This window comes from Mesocricetus auratus, unplaced genomic scaffold (genome assembly GCF_017639785.1).
Source record: "Mesocricetus auratus isolate SY011 unplaced genomic scaffold, BCM_Maur_2.0 Super-Scaffold_100004, whole genome shotgun sequence".
Classification (NCBI taxonomy): domain Eukaryota; kingdom Metazoa; phylum Chordata; class Mammalia; order Rodentia; family Cricetidae; genus Mesocricetus; species Mesocricetus auratus.
The window spans coordinates 77,741,189-77,765,650 of NW_024429189.1; the positions used below are offsets into that span (position 1 = coordinate 77,741,189).

Genomic DNA, 24,462 nt, shown 5'->3' on the forward strand with positions numbered 1-24,462 from the left:
AGCAAGAAAACCTTTACTAGATGGTACCCTGGAGTATGGTACCTCAATAATAATGAACTAAAATAAACCTCTTTTCTTATATAGGTGACTTGCCTCAGGCAAATCATTGCAGTAAGATAAACTGGACTACACAGAAGTTAATAATAAATATATCACATAACCTGACTATTCTATTTCTAGATATTGAACAAAGAAAAATGACAATTGTCAGCCATAAGACCAGGAAATGAGTACTTTTAGAAGGTGTAATTAAAATGGGAAATGCATTAATATGCAAGCAAATAACTGATATAAAGAAAAGGGAATAGTATTCAGCAACAAGGAGAACTTTCTATTGATAAATGCCACATTGTAAGATGAATTTCAAAACTGCAACAGTGTGCAAGAGAAGTCATAAAAATTCATACCATTTAATGTCATACACACATAAGTCAAGAAACATGCAGGCTTATCGTTAATGACACATTGTAAATGGTTACCTAAACAGAGGAGCTGGGGGGAGAAAAGGTATGTGTGGGAGAGGCAGGGAAGGACGAGAGAGTAAGAGGGTGTGTAGAAGCTTTTGGAGGTGACAGACATGATCATTATCTTCACTGCCATGATGTGCTTCACAGGTACATGTGCATTAACAAAAGTTACTGATTTTTACTTTTCAAGTGGGTCTAGTCTAGTTTACTACATATTAATTATTCTCCAATAAAATTTTTGAAAATAAATACTGTGAAAACTGGTGTCCTTTCTATTTGTATGAACATTGCGCTCACCTAGGAACATTTAGAAATTTTGGAATGTGATGGCATCTAGATTTTAACCTAGAGATTCCAATTTAATGACTCTGGGATGAGGTTGCGCTTTGCAAGTTTAAAAGTCCTTCAGGTAATCCTGATAGATAGCAGTGTGGATCTTTGGGAAATAACATTTCATTTCCCCTGTGTAGCTAGAAATATTTTAACTTAATAAATTCATGAAAGATAGAAATTGAATCATTACCATGGAAATAATTACTTTCATAAAATGAATAAGATGCAATGTCAAGTGGAGGTTTGTATCTAAGGTATCAGTTACCAGTTATAATAACACAAGAAGAAAAAAGATTAAAATAAAATGTAATCTTTTTTTAAATTGCAACAGACTGATTTTCTTTTTTGGTTGTGAATGACAAGAATGATTGATGAAATATTTGGAGATAATTAATTTTTGCAGAAAAACGATTTACTGGGCATCTTTTTACTACCCAAGTCTTAGAAACACTGTTGCTCAGGGCAGGGACAGCGCAGACCCACACTCACCTTGGCATAGATGCAGCTGTCATTGAGTCTCTGCAATGAGCAATTCTTATCACACAGAGGGCACATGAAAACTTCAGTTGCTTTACAAATTTCTTGGCTTAAAAAATCAAGGGAGAAAGTGTGAACCACTGTCTTAGACCCTGCAAAACACTCTACTTGGAACAGCAATGCAGAGAGGAACATAAGGAAATATGAAACAAACAGGATAGAGTTAGACAATGGCTTCCATGTAAATATTTTATGATATTTGTGATAGAGAGCTTCCTGTTTGTTTCTTTAATTGCAGAAAACTCTGACAAGTAATATAATAACAACAGATCATACATTAACTTGTATAATAATTTATTTTAATATAAAGGCATTTTGATCCATTATGTATCATGGCATACATAATTATCTTAGACAGTAATCTCTGAAGTATTCACCAACCTCACATTTTAGAATGAAGTAATCTAGTATAGTGAGATGATAATCCTTAACTTAAACTTCAGTACATAATCTTATGCAGAATGTTCTCTAAGAATTTAAGGTGTGTGTGTGTGTGTGTGTGTGTGTGTGTGTGTGCGTGTGCGTGCATTATCTCCATGTAAACATATTTTCAATGAGTATGTGATTTTATGAATGTATCACTTCCATTTTATGTACACCATAAATATTCAAGTGTATATTATAGATCACTTTGTGATAAGAGTGAGGAATCATTAACAATTTCCTAAATTATTTCCTAAATTATTCATTTATTCAGAGCTCACAGCCACTTATTTTAAGATATTTTTGCCTTTATCTGACTCCCGTGATCATTCCTCCTCTTTGTATTACCCTAGTAAAATGTTTTTGAAATAAAATCAACTTTAAAACTTTGAAAAGAATTTAACGGCTTTAGAAAACATATTTTGAAATGCAACTGTCAATTTAAATTTAATTAGCAAAGTTTGCAGCATGATTTGTTGCTTTAAAAAATTGTGTTGAGTAAACACCAAAAAAATGTGTACTTGAATGTGAGATTCTAGCCTCCACACAAAGTGAGAACAAACAGTACACAATGATATGAAGTAGCAATGGTGCTTCAGGAAAAAGAGGAACTGAGTCCTCTTGAACTGCGCAGTTTTCACCTATCTAAGGTAATGCCAATTACCTCTGCTTAGCACAGGAACCATAAACATATAAAGGTCATGCACAAGGTCACCGAGCTAAGAAGGGTACCTCAGAGACATTAAGAATTTACTGATTATAGATCTAGTGTCCCAATAATTATAATGTATTTGAAACAGAATCAAGTTCATTTCAAATTCAGAAGAATCTGTCCATCATGAATGATGGATCAATGATAATATGATGCATGCCAAACTATTACTCTTCCATTTTCATTTTTTACAGTAATTAGGATGTTTACATTCAGTTGGGGGAAATGGTAAATATACACAAAAAATATACACCAAAAAGTAAGAGAACACAGTATCTCATCTTGCAATTGTACAAATTTAAAAAACAAGAAAAATTTACATACATCTTGAAGAAAATTTCAATAAAATGGATGAATAATAGCTCCTTTGTATATCACAAATGCCAGAAAATTCATTATACATTGGACTCTCACACAAAGAGAAGGTTTAGGGTTGGTCTATACTGCATCATACTTTTTTTACTTTACCAGGAAAGAAAGTCTTTATTGTCAAATTACCATGTTCAGAACTTAAATCATTACGAAGAGTCTTTTTTGCTATCATGATCATAAAATTCAATTTCTGTCATTTGCTCAAATCTGAATTTGATAACTTTTTTAAAAAATTAAAAAAATTTGACACTTGTTTCACTAGACTGGTCTCATCTAGCTCAGGGATGCTTTAGCTTCCTATATAGTCAGAAACTGACCTTGAATTCCCAATCCTACTACTTCCACCTCTCAAGTCCTGGGATTATAGATGCGTGCCATCATTCTCTGTGGAACAATTTACTTTTGTTTTTTATAATTCTTGTATTTCATTTATTTGTGTGTGTGTGTTTGTGTGTGTGTGTGTGTGTGTTTGTGTGTATGTGTGTGTATAGACTCATGCATGCCAAAGGGTGCTTTTGGCAGTCCGAGGACACCTTGTAAGAGTTCTCTCCTTCCTAGTGTGGGTTCCAGATATCCAACTCAGTTATTTAGGCTTGACTGCCTTTATGCACCAAGCCATCTCACCAGAGATGAGAAATAATCATTTCAGTTTTTGGACAATTGTCTCCTCTCTGAAACAGAGGATTTGCATATCACTAATTTATTTTACGTAACACACAGGGGGAATGGAAAATCCAATCATGAATGTGTCATTTCTTCATGGCAAGCAGAGGGCAGGAAACACCTGCTGGGTGATAAACACACTGAAGCATACAGGTGAACCCAGACAAAGGGAAAACAGCTTAGACATGGCAGCATGAACAAAGCATCCATTTTAGAATCAGGTGTAAACATCAAGCAACTGTAAATCAAGACCACCAACCAATGAAGACTGAATTTTATTCTTTTATTGAGGGTTTGGGGAGGTTGCTAGGGATTGAACCCGGAGCCTTGGTCAAATAAAGTGAGTGTTCTCCAACTGAGATTTATCTCCAGCCTGAACTACTAGAACATTTTATAGTAACCCTGAAACAATGTATTGCTAAGGATGTGGAGATGCTGAAACTTCAGTACACTAGTGAGAATCTCAAATGCTATGCTGTTATGGTAAACTGTAAAGTGCTTCAAAAAGGATTTTTAAAAATTCTTTCATATGATACCATATGATGCTGCAATTTCATTTCTAGATATTTTACAAAAGAAATAAAATCAGGATTTCAAGAGAGATGGTGGAAGCAGTGCTTAGCTGAGAAGCATTCAGTCCTCAGTTTGCATGGTAACCAAAGGCTGGATGCAAGGTTTGCATTTCCACCTTCATTCTGTGTCTGTACTTGTTAGAAGGTACAGAGTTAGACCATGGTCTTTAATCTTTTTTCTTTAATTACCTCGAATTTCAGACAGAACAACCCTTCACGTATCTGTGAGGGTGAGTTTGTGCTTTCAGAGATGAACCCTTTACCAACTTACAGTAAGACCACTTAATGCAGTATATAATGGTGTCCTGCCTGCAAGAGATACTAGTGAAATAGTGACTCAAAACTTGTGTTATTTACCAGCCAATATCTGATTTGACATAAGACCCACACTGTGAGATGGAACACTTATCTGACAATGATTGGATGACCCAAGAACCTGAGACAATATGGTGCAAGGACAAAATACTTGGATTCTAAAAAGAAAATAAAAAATAGCAATAAAATGACTCCCAATGTCATTCTGCTATATTCACAGATCAATGCCTTGCTCAGACATCATCAGAGGTTTCCTCCTGCAGCAGATGGGAACAAATACAGATACCCACAGCCAGACCTTATGCAGAGAGACCTAACATAATATCATCAAATCTCTCCCCTCAGGGCTGAGAACTCAGTGGAAAGAGGAGAAGCAGAACTGTAAGAGTTAGAGGGGAGATGGCAGTTACTAAGAAACAAGTCTTTCTAGATCAGCAGGATCAATCGTATGCCTTGGGCTCTTTTCCTTTTTCCTCCTTTTTTGTTTGTTGGTTTTGTTTCATCCTATCCCAATGTATTAGTTTTTGTTCTCTCTTTATTACATAAAAATGTATTATCCCTTAGAAGCCTGTTTATTTTCTAATGTGAAACAGAGAGTGGGTGATCCAAAAGGAGTGGAGGTGGGGAGGAACTGGGAGGAGTTGATGGAGGAAACCACATTGCATCAGCAAAAATCCATTTTTAATAAGAGGCAAAAAGGAAAGCAAAAACACAAACAGAAAAGTAATGTGACTGCAATTTGGTTGTCAGTTTCTTGTAGATCCATAATAAACAGACCTATACCTCCAGCTCTTTATAATTTCACTACTTTGTAAAAAAATTAAAAAGGAACTTAAGAAGATAGTAAGATGAATCAACACAACACGGAACAGCCTCGTTCCTGCCTACCCACCAAGATAACAGCCAGGACCCAACCATGTCTGGCACCTTGAATGGAAGCTTTTAGTCTCAAAATTTTGAAAGTCAAGATATTCAGTGATTCTTATCTTGGTTTAGAATAGAAAGTCTGACAAGATCTTAATTATAGTGTGATTGCAGTGGTAAAAGCACAAAACTGAAAGGTTTGTTAATGCCTTTTAAAATACTCCTTGTACTAAAGGTTAAAGAATACAAACACAAAAGAAAGCTTCAGAAGTACAAAATCAATAGGGACAGTAAGTTTCTTACTTTTTGTGCATTTCCTACTTTTTGTGTATCTTCATGTTTGTTTTGATGGAGGGAGGTGTCTGTAACTTACAGTAAAACTATATGAAGTTTTGAAATTATGAGAAGGTTCTCTATGTATCCAACCTGACCAGCAACTATTGAGAGGTCATTTCCTCATATTTATTTTTTATTGAAAGCAGATTATTTTCTCAGAGAATATAACCTGATTATAATTTCCTTTCCCCCACTCCCTTCCAGCTCCTCCCTCCCTCTGCTCCCCTTCAGACTCACTCCCCTTTTATGTGTCATTAGAATAGTACTTGCTTCTATTTGCTCATACATTGCAAAAGGACAGCCTTTTTTCTCGGGGCACTTTAGCTGTAAATTCCAGGCTGTCCTCTGAGTCAAATGATCCCTTACTGAATATTATATAGGAATCTGTCCCGTCCAAAGTGGCAGAGAAGGAGGGAGGTCTTAAGGCTGAGGTTTGTACAGGATGATGTTGTCTCTCAGCATCAGAGTGATTCTGTGAAACCCTGAAAGAAACCTGTGATTGGATTATATGGTTTTGGTTTACAGAGCTTGTTTTGAAAAACAAGGCAATTCAGAAATTTCAAATCAAAGAGTTTGGCTATACAACTCCAATGCAATGCAGATGTTTTTTCCAGGCAAAAATACTACACGTATTTTAATATTTCAGAGAGAAGTACCAGGAAAGTAATATCTATGATACTATATATAATTTTGTATCAGCAATAGTTGTTAATATGTATGTCCTAGTAACCAGGTCATTACAAAAAGATCAACAAAAGCTGAGTTTTGATAAGATTTTTAAAGATTTGTTTAAAGATTTTGTGTATATGCACATGATCCTGAGGGTATGCGTATGTATGTACCATGACTATGTAGGTGTGTTTAAAGGCCAGAAGAAGGTGTCAGATCCATTAGAGCTGGAGTTATGTGTGGTTCAACCAAAACCAGGTCCTCTGTAAAGACAAGGCTCTTAACTGCTGAGCACCAGCAGGGGATTCTTTGTGTTTTGAACATGATTATATGGAAGTAAATTCAATGTTTCACTTGTGTTGAAAAATAATGCATTGTTTGTAAGGATAATTTTTTCCTATTTCTAACTTTATGCCACTGTACTTTAAAAGTGTAATCACATTTTTGATATTTGATTGACTTTTGTTAAATCAAAGTTTGCTGACATTTTTAGATTATGTTATACACACTGAAAAATAAATTTAGCAAAGAGATAAGAACTCTTGGGACATATTCAAAAGAATTTGCATATAAAACTATAAAATGACATTTTAACAACACTTCTGTTACACTAAGAACAAAACCAAGCTCACACACACAGCAGTAGTATTATTTACTTCCACCATCCATAGGCATTTGTAATTTCAGAAAGCAGGACAAATATTTTGGACAAGTCTCTTCATAGCTCACCTTACTTGACTTTCATTCATTGTCACTAATCCATAGAAGAAAACACACAGACCAACAACAGCGGCAGGAATCAGCATTCCAGTGTACCATCCCAACCAGGCAAAGTATAAACCAATCTTCTCACCAAAGTATAGCCTGCACGGGAAAGCCAACCTTCAGTTTACATGAATGCAATATAAATGATCCAACAATCTCAAATACCACGAGTGACAATTTCAGATGGAAACTGAGGCCTCTAGCTTACATACTCTTCAGCAACACTAGGGTTTCTGACCCTCCTGGCTGTTAATGACTGTCATAATGGCCCTGATGTGTTTTGGTAAACTTTCAACAGTACCTATTTCTGGTCCAGCTATTTAAAAATGGTTTTCATAACCCCAAACTTGCACTTCTCACTCTTCCTAATAGTATACATTTTTAGTCTCTAACAGAGCTATGTTTTCTTGATAATAAAAGACAAAACTCAGTTGGCCATCTGATTGGATTCTCATTTCAGGGTAGATGTGTCTCCAATTGAACTCCAGGCCAGATGTGCCTATGCTACAGTCTTCATGGTTATACCTCATCTTCCACCCATCTCTATTGTTTGTCTGGACAACATTTCCATCCATTATCACTGGCCTCAAACTAAAACAAAAATTTCCCTCATCCTGTAACTGGCATTTGTTCTTTCTTTATGTCAGGGAGCCATTCTATCTAACCCATGTTAGTTGTTTTGCTCTTGTTCCCACGCTTCTCTAATCCATGCCCTAATTAGTGACATAGTCATGATGCCTTAGCATAACTGTCCTTTATACCTCAATTCTGTGTTGCCTCCAAAACATTTAAGCTTCTTGAAAACAGAACTGCTCATTGCTTCATGAGCAGACACTATTAGGAATTAATGTACTTTTTAGTGATATGGAAGTGGCAGATTAATGAGGCAGTTCTAAGATGCACTCAATTGTTCTTCCTTTACCCACTCCGAAGTTGGCTATTTTATAGTTTCATAATTTATAAAGGGTTGATAGCAATAATTTTACATTTCCTGATTTCCTCACTACTGTGAGGTCTCCATTTTCTAAAACCTGTTATATAACATACCCCTGCACACAGTTACATTGTTTAAGATTGGTGCTTCACTGTGATTGAAGCTGGGAAGAAAATTCAAATATGGTTCTCATCAACAAGGCTTCCCTTTCTGCTTGTGAACAATGGCATATCTTTAAAGTAATGGGGACAGTAGTTACAGGGACCTATCTGCTCATTAAATTAATATACTATTCTGCATTTTAAGTTAATATAAGCAATATTATTAGGTTAAAATGGGATCTAAGTCAAAGCAGGTTTCAATGTGTGTCAGGAAATGGAGAAGCTAGCTGAGTACAAAGAAAAATGGCCCAAAATGACATTGCCCTAGGACACAGGAATTTACAATTATCTATAATACTTAATTATTCCTTAGAGGTACAACAAAATTCCACAGAAGAAAGAGAACAAAAGAATCCTTCTGCAGCAGTTCCCCACTACTGCTCAACAAAAGCTATTCGCTTTGTGTCTGTTTTATTTAAAGCTCCCCTTGTGACATTTCACTTCATCTGTCCCATGCTGAAACAATTTCTATGTCAAAGTAAAACCTGGTATCTATGGTTTTAGAAATAGTCATTTAATTCAACAACTTTAGTTTTTAAATTGAAATCCCTGATACCTTTGTTGAAATTGTTTGAAATGTCATACCATTACTTTTGTAACTGATGATTTTTCTTAAAGCACTCCTTTGGGTTTCAAAAGTTTCCATGGGAAATTAGATTGACACTAAACAAGCTTTAGCTATTAAGTATTTGAATCAATTTTAAAGCATGAAAACAATATAAACACATCTCCAGAAATGATTGTTCATTAAAAAGAAAGAAGATGAGTTGACAGCCTTTGGCTCATACATCACACTAAGGCATTTCCTTACTGAACATGACAATGCTGAATTTGCCTGTGTGAATCCCATCAGCTATGATCAAAAGAACCCAGCTGTCACACACCAATCTACATAAAGACCCATTACCAGCTTAACTACAAACAGAAGTTCTGGAAAATTGGGCCTTGTACAAAATAGATACATAATCTTGTGTGGATTAACCTTAATGTCCTTCACACCACTGCTTCAGTTTTTGTTATAACTAAATTCCTAGAAAATGCTGTCCTTTGAAATGTCACCTGTACTCCTTTATTACATACCCTTTTCTGGTGAGTCTCTCATGACACATCATTGCTTAGTCACCTTGCTTTTATGGGGAAATTACCCATCTCTGTGAGTAATCAAACAATAGTAGCCAAATAACCTTGGATGTTAGTAATAGAGAGCCCCATTATTGATATAGGATCATGTCTCAGTTTACCTGAAACCTAATAGTAATGCTGCCCATCGATAGGAATAGTAACTCACATTGAAACACTACTCAAAAACCACCATCTTAGTTCCTAATAAGCATTTTCTTTGTGAGTCAGCGTATCTCACCATATTGTGTCTGTACATCCCTGAAACAATTTGTAAATTAGAATAATGGAATTTGTCATGGCTGACAGGCTAAGAATACAAGTATCTTGATAATGCATATACTCAGATACTAACATTTGCTGAGTATTCATCCTGTGTGTCTCGAAGTGCTTACTCCAATTCCTACCCTCTGACACACAGAGTTCACCACTGTGGACCCTTATCTACTCTCTTTTTTAAAACTTTTGGCTTCCAGGAAGGCTTGTTGGTTTCAAGACTTATCTGGTAGATGACTTCCTTTTCTTGGGTCATGGATGTGTACAACTACTATCTTCCTGAGGTCACAACTTGTATCTGGCACCTCCTTCTGTGGTTAGTTATTAATTGGTCCTGACAAGTCTTTCATCCTCTTGCATCTTTAACGTAAGGTTTAATAATTACTTCTAGTTTTTTACTAGTCCCTGAGCATGTTGTTGTATTGGTTTTTATGATCCCACTTCCCACGACTGTGCATACTTTTTTAGTGATGTCCCTTCAAGCACTCCTTCAGCGGTTTGCTTCCTACTGACACACTGATCCTTTTGTGAACTATTCTTTATGTTCCAAAAACAGATAAGAATATCAACACAAAGCCTAATTTTATAAATTTTTTTCTCTTATAGATATTCATCATTAGTTAGATAATCAGGATAGTAATAACATGTTTCATGCTTTTATATAAACAATGTTTTCTGCACTAAAATAAAATGTGTAAACCACAAACATAAATATCCAAAAATAAAACTGAATCTAGGAATGGTGATGTGTCCTTTTTGTTCTAGCATAGGAAGGCAGATCTCTGTCAGTTCAAAGTTAGCCTTGTTTACATAGTAAGTTCCAGGCCAGCCAGGGATACATAGTAAAACACCTTCTCAAAATAAATGGAAGATAGATAGATAGATAGATAGATAGATAGATAGATAGATAGACAGATAGATAGATAGATAGATGCTAGATAGATAGACCAACAGACAGGTAGATGACAAAGTTAAGAGCAACTACCTACTAGAAAACAGTCATAGAACCTTCATCCAGCGACTGATGAAAGCAGAGGCAGATACCCACAGACAAACATTGAACTGAACTCCTTGAATCCAGTGTCAGAAAGAGAGAACTTATGGGCAAAGGAGTTAAGACTGGGCTGGTTTAACCCGCAGAAACAGTTATCTGAACAAGGGGGAGCTCTTGGACTCCAGATTGATGGCTGTGTGGAAAGCATGGGACTGACCCAGACCCCCTGAATGTGGGTGTCAGTGAGGAGGCCTAGGTAATATATGGGGCCTTGGGTAGTATTTACCCCTGGCGTACAAATAGACTTTGAGTGCCCATGCCACAATATGGGAGGCTCTCTCAGCTGGGACTCTTGGGGGAGGGCCTAGGCCCTGCCCTGGATGAAATGACAGTTACTGGCGATCCACCATTGAGGGCCTTCCCTCCCTGGAGATCGGAGTGGAGATTGGGTGGGGACTGGGGGACCTGGTGGGGATGGAGGGAGTGGGAGCTGGGATTGACATGTGAAAAAAGATTGTTTCTTACCTAAATAAAAAAATATTATTTAAAAAAGGAAACACTCACTGAAATAAAGAAAACACATTTTTTTCAGAGACAAATGTAGGAAGTACTGTGTATTATTATGTTCTACATTTAGAAATTGAACTATTCATGGATCAAAGGTGTGTCAGCACTAAATACACAAGTTCTAGTTTTCTTGCCATTCATCTCTAAGAATATAGCATGTCAACTATTTCCCTAATATTCACATTTTATTAGTTATTATGAAAACTTTAGGAATAATTGAAAATATGCTAAAGTATATGTGTAGGTTATGTGCAAGCACACACTACATAACAGAAATATGGGCACTGTGGAGTGTGTTATTTGAGAGGAGTTTCTGGAAGGAGTTTCAGAATCCTTTGTGAATACTGACAGGCTACCACATATACACAGGTGTTTTCCTATCTGCCGTCATATCTGTTGAGTAATTCTTTATTTTTATTTTTTATAAGGTAGGCAATTGTTCTGGCTCCATTGTAAAATGCTTACCATGAAGCTGGGCAAGGAGATACTAGAAGTCTTGGAGGTAGGAAGAACAAACAACCAACCCAGGATCATTTCCCTTCCCCTGGTATTCCCTAGCATTTGCTACTTTGGGTTTGTAATACATATGTTGCCATTTCCCCTTTATCCTTACGAGGGCTAGTCACTTCCTGTTCTTTGCAATCTCTGATTGACTTAAAGACTCTTTTATTATCTTTCACATTCACTCTATAATCAATTCCCTGAATTAAATTCCTTCCATTGAAAAGGCACATACTGTTTTTTTCCTGCAGAGTTCCATAAATGAAACAGCTGTGATAAGAAATAATTCCAATAAATTATTCCAAGAAATAATTCCAAACAAGCAAAAGAACAGTTTGCTACTTATTATTGACTAGTCCATCTGCAGTACCTGATTAAGTCCAGAGGCTGATGCTTGTACCACATTCCCCAGCGTGCCCAGCGCTCATACAACAGATGCCTGTTATTTTGAGGTCCATGGGTTTTGATGGGAAGGCTACTCTTATAGGCTCCCTGAGACAGATATAATAATGTAAGTTGGTGTCCAGTCTCTTACCAAAATTTGAACTGAATATGGACTAATGTATCCCCAACAATGTAATTTATCAACATATAAAACAATTAAAGATTATATACTCAAGCCTTCCACAGGATTAACAAATACCATTATCATTGGAAATACGATAGTTTTATGAAAATAATGTTTTAAATAATCTTTCAAGTAATTTAGACTCTATTTCCTTAAGTAAATGAGACTCTATACTTCACTATTTGGAACTGAGGATCTTTTTATAAAAAATGACAAAATTATTCAATCTTCAATTGGGAAATTGAATAGCATTCTGCTTTAAGAAGCTAGACACAGAAAAGTTTCCTTTAGAGCCACATATGTACTTAGATTCCAGGGTCCTGAAAATTTATTTTTCATATTTCAAAATTTAAGCATTTAAAATGTAGCATTTTCTTTCAAATTGGCTTCCTATGGTTGAAAGTTCCCTAATCACTAGGGCTGAGGTTATTTATGAAGATTTCTTGACATCTTGAGCTATTGTTTGCAAGTGCTTTGAGGCTGCAAGGGTATAACATATTTTCATACTATCTCTGACTCTTTAATAAAATAGAAAATTAAGGAAAGTGTGATATGCATTCAAAGTGCAAGCCCAGGGTTTCCTCCTTAAATAGGCCAAGTATTTAAATTCTAACAATTGGGAATTAAAAAGAAAAATGGAAAACAATATGACTGCAGTTGCAGAACATACCCCGGGACTACTGTTTGCTCTTGAACCTAGATTGCTGCCTGCCTGATACTTACCAAAAGGATGAATAGAAAAATTGCAGCTCTTTTGCAGTCATTGCTAATGGCTCTAATAGATGGCATTCACCCAGCTTTAGTGGTTAGATCATATGCATTTCCAGATGCTAAAATTTAGTGTACCTAGGATACGACTGTGCAACCTCCATTTAACACCAACTGCTACCCTGCTCTAGCCAACAGTGTCAAGCGGTGGGTTGCAAGGGAGAACTGACTGAAAAGATAACCCCAACTTACTCATACACTTGTGAGCCTTTCTGAAGGCTCAAACATTGTCAATCGTCCCTAATAACAATTTTGATTGACCCTACTCCATGAGCCATCCTTGAAAGAATCATATATTTGATTCATAGCTTAGACAAAGTTTTCTCATACATGTGCACTTCTGGCTTAGTGATTTTCCTTTTCCTGCCCATTTTTACTAAACGATTTGTCATGTTCCTCAAGCTATTGCTGTTTTTGTAAGACAAAAACAAACAAAAAGCCTCTCAACTAGGAATAAAAATTATGAAGTGGACTTACTATCCGCATCAATCAAAAAGGAGGACAAACATTTTAAAGCATCCTTGTCAAACTATATAGATTAATAGCATTTCCTTTATTTTCTTCTTTTATATCTTGCTTTTCTCCTATGAGTAAGTAGCAATTCAAGTCAATAAACAATTCCTTAGCCCATTTCATTGTCTCTCAATTTTCTTTTGCATATTTATAGTTCAACAGTGGGACTTCTTATTCCTTTTGCATATTTGTGCCATGTATTTATATTTCAAATAATTTATATACGTAAATTAAAAAGACTACCATCAACAACCCGGCTTTGACAGCTACCAAATTTCCCATGAGAAAGGCAAGTGAGCCATCAGTGTGCGGGCTAATTATGCATAGAAAATTACTGTGCCCAAGGGAATAAGCCAAACCTTCCTTTGTTAAATGACTCCCTTAGCTGTGCTTCTCTGATCACTTTAGTTTACCACTTACTATGGGGTATTTGAAATGGTGTTTAATTTTCTAAGCTGTATTTTCTAAATCTGAAGACAGAATTACGTTTAGTTCCTTCTGTGCAGTCACAATCACTGTAAAACCTGTGCTGATTCAGCACATGAAATATATAAACAAATCACTCATAATTATTACCCCTATTGTAAGTTGGAATTTCGTGAAGGCCATTAACAATTCCTATGCTTATAACTGCCTTTGACATTTTACCTTCTTCTAACTGATTGTACATATTTATAATGGGGTTGTTTCAAGTGAGAGATAGTCCATATCATTTAACTCATAGACAAATACAACATTTACATTTCATTTTATCTACCGATAGTTATACAAATTCCTTATATGCTCTAACTTTTGAGCTCATTGCATTAACTTTGTAAATAAAAGAGTGATGGCTTTTGAAAGTGCAGAGGTGAAATTCTACTTTATTTAAAAATGTGGCACAAGTTAAAAAAATAAATTAAGAGTGTGTATAGCAGAGGCCAAGGAGAAACTCAACAGATGATATTTTAGTGGGTCAGGGCCATCCACAGCCTTCAAGTTAAAACTTGGAGCAAGGCAATCTGGCTGGAAGTGAGGTAGGTAATATATGGAAGTTTTGATTGTGGTCGCCTTTTGACTTTCAGATGTTTTAAAATAGCAAACTCAAGCCAGGAACCTGACTTATTTGGAAGGGTTGGGAATTTCAAGCAGGATGAAGCATGGTTTGTTGTGGCAGAACACAGGGCTGCTAGAATGTTAAGCTACTCTGGTGGAGGCTGGGGTTCCTCCCATTGGGCAAACTTTAGATCTATTTTGGGATTGATGGACCACTGTGAAGCTAAGAGATGGTAATAGGGTCTCAATGGACTGTTCTAGGTGTGGACATCCACTTCCAATGAATGAAATAGTTCAGACACTGTGATGGTTTTAATGATAAATGGTCTCTGATGGTCTTAGGCATTTGAAAACTTGACACTAGGTTGGTGAAGTTGATTGGGGAGGTTTAGGAGTTGTGGCTCGGACAGGAAGTAAGCACTTTCCATGGGGTTTGAGAGTTTAGGGTCTCATTCTAGTTCCTATCTCTGCTTGAGTCAAGACCATGATGGAGAAAATCACAGAGATAACTGACCTGAACTGGAGCAGTGTCACAGTGTATGTACTGATAGCTGGGAAACCTGCATGGAGCTGAACTAGGCCGTCTGAATATGGGAGGCAGTTATGTGACTTGATTTGTTATTTAGGGGTATGGACACTGGCAGTGGCACCAGGACCCATCCCAAGGGCATGAAGTGGCTGTTTGGAGCCGACTCCTTATGATGGGATGTATTGTTCAACCTTAATACAGGGGGGAAGGGCTTAGTGCTGCCTCAACGTGGTATGCTAGACTTTGTTGATTCCCCAAGGAAGGCCTTACTCTCTCAAGGGAGTAGGTTGGAGGTAGGCATGTTGAGAAGTGGGTGGCGGGGAGAGAGGGGGAACTGTGGTTGGTACATAAAAGAAAAATATATGTTCTAAAATAAAATAAAAGAGTGAGTTCTCAGCATGATGCTCTAGCCATCATTCCTGCTGCTTGCTGCCATGCTGCTCCCTTCAGCGATTCTAACCCTCTAAAACTGAAGTCCAAATAACCTTTTCTTCCATAAGTTACTTGTCGTAGTGTTTAATCACGGCAACAAAAAGTAAACAATACTGTCTCATAAAATGCAAATATTTTATATTTATTAAATGGAAAAGATCTTTCAAAATTACCTCGTGTGGTGGAAACGCTGCTATGTATGAACCATTATTTATAAGTTTGCGGATACCTAGAAAGAGAACAAAAAATCTGCATCAATTTCAATGAAGTCTTTCTCTTAAAACATATATAAAGGCACATGGAACACAGAATTATTTTAAGACACTGATTCAAATGACTTCCTTATCCTGGATAGCTATAGAGACTATTTCTGAGAAAGATTGGTACTCAGTCTAGAGGTGTCTTTGAGGCATTATTTGCAAGATATGGCATTGTTTTTGTCTACATCCTTCTGAATACAGCAAAGTTTAGTCAAAGAAGAATTTTCTCCTCCCAACATTTGACAGGAAAGATCGTTGCATTGAAAACTTTTGTTTATGCTAAATTGAAAGGACATAAAATGCCACACTCAGATTTGTCATCTCAGTGAAGGTATCATAAGGTTTTCCTTTGAGAATGAGCAATGAGAAAAACTTTCTGGAGAAGACATTTATCTGCAATGTTATTTATTAACATTCATTAAAGAAATATTTTTACACCTGAAACATGGTGCATACACAATTCTATAAGGTGCTCATTAAATAATTGTAACTTAATAAATGTATATCTTACAGACTGTTGTGTAGAAATTTGCAACAGCATTTTCATGTAATACATAGTGACTTGAGGAAATTGTTTTGTAAAGCACAAAATGCATATTTATATTTTGAAACAATGTATTTTTTATCATTTTTCCTATAAGTTTATCACTGTGGTTAGGAATGCTTTTTATTTTGTTTTAGCTCTTATGTGTTTAGCATATTTTCCACCAAGGACATAATACCTTTATAATCATCTTAAATATCATTTAACTATAGAAGCACAATTTCCCATCACATAGGAAAAATTTCATCTTATATTCTGGGTGTTTTAATATTTTGCTTCTTTATAAATATTCTCATTGTTTTGGGTGAAATTTTAGTGTGTAAGATAACTGTTTTGATTGTTCAGCCTCAGGTGAATTGTTAGTCAGAATAAACTGGACCATGAAGATTCTTCTTGATGCAGTAAATGTGAAACATGATGCTTTTTTATTAGTGTTGTTCTCTATGCTATAACAATCAGCAAATGGTGATACATACCATGGGGTGTCAATTTTTAATTTCAAAGAATTCATAACATTTGGCTAACACAGATTTCTTCAGTGCTGCAATTTAGCCTCACAATTGAAAGGTCAACTTATGTGTTAGCTTTGTTTGGTTTTCAATTCTGTGTGAGGTTTGTAATTTTATTTACCTAATTCTGGTTGCAAAACTCTCAATTTTCTTTTGTATTACATATGTAGTAAACTTTTATCCCCATCAAATGACACAAAAGTTTCAAAATGAGTTAAAATAAGGGACCACCTAATATTCCAGAAATAATCTCTCATTAGGTTACTTACATATTCTCCTAGATTTTCATTTATTTTTGTATTTGACTATTAAGAAAATGGAATCACACTAACCTAATAGTTTTGTAATTTTCTTTTCTTAGTGAATCAAGAAGAGTTTTCAAAGCTAATTCGGTCAAGGAACAAATATTAATGTCTGAATATAAAATATGTGTCATAAACTATTCAACATACAGCACATAAGAAATAAAATTATATGAGGTTCTGGAAATTATATTGATAAAGAGAATATACACACTTGTTAATGGGTGGATATAACGTACTTGGTACTTTTAATTTTTGAAATTATAATGCCATGTTGCTCCCTTTATCCACATATTTTCATTAAAAAGTCTAGTAGTTTAGGATAAATTTTGTTCTTGACTCTTTGTATCCTTCACATTTTGATCCATTGGCTAAATGACCTCAAAATATTTTTATGAAAAGAAGCAACAAAATATTCATAGAAATTGTGTCTAGAGTGTTAAATAATTTATAATTAGTTGCTGAAGGTAAATCCTTCATTTTTTATGAAACTCTAACTCTGTATGTACTTTTTTATATTTTTAACTATGTCTGTGAAGTAATGTTCTTACCCACTTTTGATATTCCATTTTCATATTTGGTGCGTTCCAGCATGTGATAAACTATCCTGCTTCGAGTAGCATTGCTGAAGAAGGTGTCCTTATTGTTTATTATGAAGCTGTTAAGATGAAGGGATTGGTTTTAATATTCAGAGCAGAACACAAAATCTAGTCATAATTATAAGTTCCTGAGTAACCACCCATCTGTCTCTATAATTAAAGACAATGAATGTAAAACATTCTAGGATGAGAGAGAAGTCCTCCTCTTTAACAAAAGAAATCAACAGTTAAAAATAAGTACTTATAGAAAATGAAAAGAAAATCAAATGTTTATCTTAACATCTTCTTTAAACTTGTAAAGTGGTCTTGGTATTCTCATAGGTCTTGTTTATCACAGAGTAAGAAAAAATGCACTATTTGCTGACTGGTGTTTGTGACACCTCAAACCATGTTGCTCCAGATAGACTTCATTAAAAATTGAGATTATCTCTCATGCAACACATTACATTCTATCTTAACCAGTTTTCTGAGTTTAGTGATGTTCCATAATTCATTTTATTTCTATTCCCTTGATACCCTAAAATACCCCTGTATGAAAAGAGTAGCAAGAGGTCTTTTGACTGTAGATGATATGGAAAGCAAAGGGGGATTTCTCAAGGAAAGGATGGTTCTATTTAAATGTTTTCTTTATAAGTATTGGGAGTCTCCAAGCAGTGGTATGAATTGGATTTTACTGAACTAGTGACACTCTCTGCTTCTAGGCACTTTATCTCTGTGAATGATGAACCATCATTCTGTCAGACATTTCATCTGGGGTATTAATTGCTCTATCCCTTGCTTCCTCCTCACCCTTAATTTCCAAAGACTTATAACAAGCTAAGTAATTTTCTTGTAGAATCACTGTCTCCATGGTGATGCTACCCTTTTCCTGAGTATCATTGCTCCTGGTCTAGATTATGAGACTACTGTCTACTTAACATGTTTTACCAAGCCTGTTTATTTCAGTCTGCACAGCTGATCATGTTATTACATGCTGAGTTCGTTGGCAATTAATATATTGTGTGTTATTTCTGTGTTCAAATACATTAAATTCAGAGTCTTGGTTATCATAGGTAGCAGAAAGATTATCCCCCGATCTTTTTTTCAACACAATATTTAAGCCTACCAGAGCAAGTAGTTCTTAGGCAGGTAAGTCTAGTTTTGCAGGAGGTTGTATTATGTGGGTAATTAAGCAGGTGGTATAATCAACAAGCGAATAAATAAATAAATCCAAGCTGGTTTTGTGAAGAAAATGTAAAGGTATAAAAATGTAGTGAGTGACTGGGGGAAGGGACTATATGATGATTTTTCCTTAAATGCTTAATAGAGGCATATTGATGGGAAGAAAAACACGCTGCAAAGCTCACGACCAGTATAGCCCAGCAGAAGCAAAAGGTGGTGCAGATTTAGCTGAAGCTTCACTAGAGCAGCTGAGTCATAGACCCAAGGCTTGTGAGGCTGCACTATTAATGGTAAAATGCCTGAAGGAGGGGGAGGGAGAGGGGAGAGACGACAGGAGGGCAGCCTACACTGAAAATAATCAAAACCTGAATTGTATGAGTACAAATGGGACACTACTTGGGAGGTATAAGCCAGATGTTTTCTTGATCTGATTAGTGTTCTTCAAAGATTGAGCTGATTCCTTGAGTTTTCAAAGGATGAGAAGAACATTTTGAGGAGGAAAAACTCTAACTGATTTTTGACTGTGGTGGAGATTGATCTAGAGTCCTATCAACTCCCCCATTCCAGACAAAAGTTTCAGCCAGACATCTAGAGTGGCATCTGTGGGGACTACAACCTTGGTTCTATTCTAAATTGTATATTTTACAACAGTATTTTGTAAATATTCTATATTTCTCTATCTCTATGTTTGCCTTATCTCATTTAGCTTTACAAATACATTCTTGCCTACAGTATTTGACTAGGAGGCCCCTGAAGGCAGAACATATGCCATAATGAACCTTGTAATTTATTTAATGCCCTGTAGAAACTCAACAAATCACAATATAATGGAAGCATGGACAAATAAACAGATACAAAAAAGGCAAGGAAAAACAAAATGGTTTGGCCCAGAGGGAGAAAGAGAGAGAGAAACAAGAAAGTCAGAGTCACCTAGCCTTCTCTCAAGAAATTCTCAAGATTAAACTAAGCTACTTAAATACCAAATGCATTTTAAAGTAAAATTGAAGTTTCAATAATTGCTAGTGTTAGGAGCAATCCTATTATTATTACCACTATTATTTTAAATGAATTACCTTCTACCATAATAATTTTTGAAAATTTTATTTAATGTGTGTGTGCGTTTTCTTTCATGTATCTATACCACACATGTGCCTGGTGCCTGAAAAATCCAGAGGTGTTGTTGAATCCATAGTAACTGGGGTTACAGGCAGTTATAATCCTCCACATGTGTGCTGTGGATCCTTTGTAACTGGAATCATAAGCCTCCATGTGTGTGCTGTGGACCCCCTGTAACTTGAGTTACAAACACTTGTGAGTCTCCACATTGGTACTGGAAGCTCCTTTGTGAAAGTATCAGGTGCTCTGAATGGCTGAGCCATCTCTGCAGCACACATAGTTATTACTTCAAAAGAATATCTAGGTTACCAGCCTATGTATTAGGATTTAATTGCTACTTGACTATCTCTGAATCATGAAATTAATATAGAATCAAAGGTTCATATAGTGCTGTTCCTAAATTTAATACAAACTCTAATACAATGATATATTTTTGACCTAGTTGGTGATCAATGGGAGTGTCCTCAGGTATTTTTGTTCTATAAACCATCTGGGGGTACTAGAAAGTACAAAGCCAGGACATAAAGGAAAAGAAATGAACACTCACTGGTGAATCCGGGCTCTGCTGAAGGGGCCGGTGTAGCAATCTGACTCCTCCAACTCTGGGAACGCTGATTTGTCTAGAACCATTGGGTTTTGGGACATCCACTTTTTGATTCTTTTGAAATAGTTTTGTACTCTGTAAACAAGTCAAATTCCAGAACTAGATAGGTTGTTTTCAAGAGTCATGATACTTTTCTCTTACAGTATAAATATTCCAGACACCTCACATACATCATTCTCTCTCTCTGTCTCTCTGTCTCTCTCTGTCTCTGTCTCTGTCTCTCTCTCTCTCTCCATCCCCTCTGTCTCTCATACACATACACACCAAACACATACAAAGTCACCATACACACATAAACATATGCACATACACACACACACGTACACACAGACACCTATATCAACACCACACACACTTATATGTTATCCACACACGAACACTCATATATGCACACACATTTCTGTTTTCTTATATAATAAATAAATAGTAAAATAAGCCCTGCATTTATTCAAACATTTCAGAAAAATAATATCTCCATAGAAAATATCTTGCATGAAGATGGCCATAGTAAGGAACATTTTAAAAGGCACCACAATATATTTATATGTAATGCATAGGTAAATGCAGATTACTCTCTGGTTCTCTAAAAAAGTGTTAAAATTTTCATGTAAATGAAAAGTAAACATGAATGTTAATTGGAATAATTTCCATCATTTTCCTTTACAGAATAAAAAATAAAGCAAAACAAAAGATTGACCTTCAGCATTGATTCAAAAAATCTAAATTCTGTTACTATAACAACAACTGTTTTCATTTGAAAATACTAAGCAGTGTTTCCACAGTGATAATGGTGTGCTGCTGAAATACAGAAGTCAAAATATCTCTAGACTCAAATGTAATTTATCTTAAGGTGGGTTTGGCTAGGCTCTTGCACTTTAGAAAAAAATTAAGAAAGCAATGGGCAGGCATCAAATACTGTATCTTAAGAATTAGTTCATGTAAGTTTATTATTATTATGAAATTACCGTGAGAAATTTTAAATAGGAATTGACTACAGTTGAAAAGCTAGGATGTAAAAATCTTGATAATTTCTTACCAAGTAGCACTGTCACTGGGATGAGGAGCATTTCAGTTTTGGAGTAACTACATTTATTTTTTTTTCACTGTATCTTTGATCAGATTTTTTATTCAGATAGGGTGTCTCTGCACTATGGAATGAAACAGATTTCAATCGTTAAGCAGCAGGCTTTTTCTCCTCTGTGGTAGGTTTCTTCTCTGCTGGTTTCTTCCCAGCTGCTGGCTTCTTTGTGGTTGCAGCCTTTTTCCCTGCAGGCTTCTTCGGCTTCTTGACATCCACAGGCTTCTTTTCTTTCTTACTCTCTGTAGACTTCTTGTCTGCTGACCCTTTCTCTGATTTGGCTGCCAGGGCTGCTGCTGCTGCTTCCAGTTTCTTCACCCGGAGTTTGTGATTTCTGACCTAGCGAAGAATGGTATTCCTGCGCATTGTCTTTGCATAAGGGTTCAGCTTCAACATGATTCTCAGGTTCTTCAGTGGATTCTTCTTCAAGACTCTACGATGAATCTTCTTGCGTGGTGCTTGGAGGGCTATTTGGATTTCTGGGCTTTTCAAGATTCTACTAAGGTCTGTGTTCATCATCTTGTGCATAGGAAGGTTATAGTTACCTTTGAGGGAGGCCGCCTTACGCCAAGTGCCATACAGCTCATCTAACTTCCGGAAGGCACCCTCAGTCCAAATGCAGAAGAGTCCCACATGCCCACCAGGAGCAAGTTTCAAAATGTTCAGCTTGCTTACATTAAGCAGAGTAATACCAGGGATGTTTCTGAAGGCCTTGATGATACCATTATCTTCATTATAGATGATGCAGGGTCCCCTGCGCTAGATACGTCTTCGGTTTCTCATTTTGCCCTCGCCAGCTCTCATTCTCTGAGAGGCATAGACCTTTTTGATGTCATTCCAAGCTTTAAGTTTCTTAAGTAGCTGAACGACCTCCTTGGTCTTCTTGTAACCTTCAACCTTATCTTCAACTACCAAAGGGAGTTCAGGAACTTCCTCAATACTGTGACCTTTAGACATCACCAAAGCTTGTAAGGATGAGGCAACCAAGGCAGAACAGATGGCATATCGCTTTTGGGTTGTGTTCACTCTGCGGTGCCAACGACGCCAGGTTTTGGTTGGTGCAGACATGCGGCCTCCCCGACACATATTTCCAAAGGCACCCTGGCCAGAACGGTGAGTTCCACCACCTCGGACTCTGGGAGTTCGAACCACAGCCCTGCCAGTACCCCAAGACTCGGCTCTGGTTTGATGACCTGCTAAGTCACTCACGGCATAGGGCTGTCTGTTGTTTATCCTCAAGTTCACAATATCCGGTCGAATGGGTGCTTTGAACACAGCTGGCAAAGTGACATTTTTGCCAGACGACTCCCCTTTTTCAGAGTACACCGATATGAGGGGACGGGCACAAGCCATGATGGCGAGAGGAGAAGGCCACCGGAACTACATTTATTTTAAATCTAAACTAACAAGTATGTTTTGAGATGTTCAGTTCTTTGATTTTCATTATAAACAAAGCCCCTGAATTAATAGACTATCACTGTCTCATGAGACCAATGCAAAGACATACAGAAAGCATTAGAGTACAGATTATTTATTCTAGCCTTTTAAAATGTATCATTGCTGCTGGAATATGCATATTAGATGAATGAGGATACCTGAATTTGCTAGTTTCAGAAACTAGACAAAACAGTTCAGTGCTTGAGATCATGTTTTCAGCTCCACAGTGTTGATGTGATCCCATTTCTCCTATATCTTTCTGTAGAGTGTAGTTTTCCCTGCCAGTCGCCTGGTCCCTGCCACGCTGTCTGAACCCACAAATAACACACAGGACACTATATTAATTATAAAGTGGTTGGCTGTTTCCTTGGTTTCTTACTGACTAGCTTTGAATTAAGTATTTAACCCATAATTGTTAAACTAAGTATTTCTCTTACCAGAGAAAAGGGTCCGGACCTCTTACTCCTCTGGAGACCTTCATGGAGTCTAATTCTGCCTCTCTTTTCTAGAATCCTCCTTGACGCCTAGTCCCACCTATCTTGTTTCCCTATTGGCCAACAGGGCTTTATTCAGCAACCAATAGAGACAGATTTACAGAATGACCTCTCCCATTATCTTTCCAAGTATCAGAACAAACCAAAGGACACTTGGATCGTATAGATGGACTGCAGCACCTAGTAGCCTATGATCTCTGGCTAAAATAAAACAATCGAGTAAACCAAACATCTAAAATTTATAAAAGTAACTTAAGATCATCATCTACCGATAACAGAAAATAAACACTCTTAATTTGTTCCTTCAAACACATTTTCTGAGAAGGGAGAAATGGTCTTATCAATTTCCTTGGGACTCATTGAGGTGTTTTCATTATTAAGTGAAATGACATGTTGATAACTAAATGGACAGTAGAAACAGTACAGTGTGTGCTCACATAATTGTGTGAATAAGGTGAGAAATAAATGTTGAGCTACTGTTTATATTGCTACAAACCTTGATACCAACACTGCTTATCATCTTGATATACAACATCCAAACATGTCTATCATCTTGGACACCTTTTAAATACTGTATTTTCTGATAAAACATGGAAATTATCTCTAACACAGTTTTAGTGTCTTTCATTAAAATCTAAGGGCAAGGTAATAGAATTCTATGTAAACTAAAAATATAGATCAAAGGGCTCATAGAATCTGACTAAAATGCAAACTGTCAAATACCTGAGAAAGCTTTGGGTGGGACTATGGGTGGAGCAGTAAAACAATCTGTTATTTTCCCTCATTTGCAATACAGACTATTGTCCATTCTGTCTTCCTTACAGGCTATTTGGATGATGCTGTAATATTTGAACGTGAAAATGCTTCATAAATAAAACTTAAATTGCTCCAACAATAATGCTATTGTTATTTCCTCTACAGGTACTCTGAGAT

At 36.3% G+C, this 24,462-nt stretch overlaps 1 protein-coding gene and 1 pseudogene across 6 annotated transcripts in view; both read right to left on the reverse strand.

Annotated features, from left to right (window-relative positions):
* The window catches only part of Ano3 (anoctamin 3), a 263,776-nt gene that overhangs the window by 81,041 nt on the left and 158,273 nt on the right, over positions 1 to 24,462 (reverse strand). For 5 of the 6 annotated variants that reach the window (XM_040745992.1, XM_040745993.1, XM_040745995.1 and 2 more), the window contains 7 exons: positions 23,194 to 23,343; positions 20,464 to 20,595; positions 17,592 to 17,698; positions 15,599 to 15,654; positions 11,951 to 12,072; positions 6,993 to 7,127; positions 1,290 to 1,386 (listed from right to left, as the gene is read on the reverse strand). In XM_040745992.1, coding sequence (XP_040601926.1) covers positions 1,290 to 1,386; positions 6,993 to 7,127; positions 11,951 to 12,072; positions 15,599 to 15,654; positions 17,592 to 17,698; positions 20,464 to 20,595; positions 23,194 to 23,343 — 799 coding nt within the window. The remainder of the gene's footprint in view (positions 1 to 1,289; positions 1,387 to 6,992; positions 7,128 to 11,950; positions 12,073 to 15,598; positions 15,655 to 17,591; positions 17,699 to 20,463; positions 20,596 to 23,193; positions 23,344 to 24,462) is intronic. The other variant, XM_040745994.1, reaches the window with a different exon arrangement.
* Positions 21,680 to 22,973, reverse strand: LOC101835375 (annotated as a pseudogene).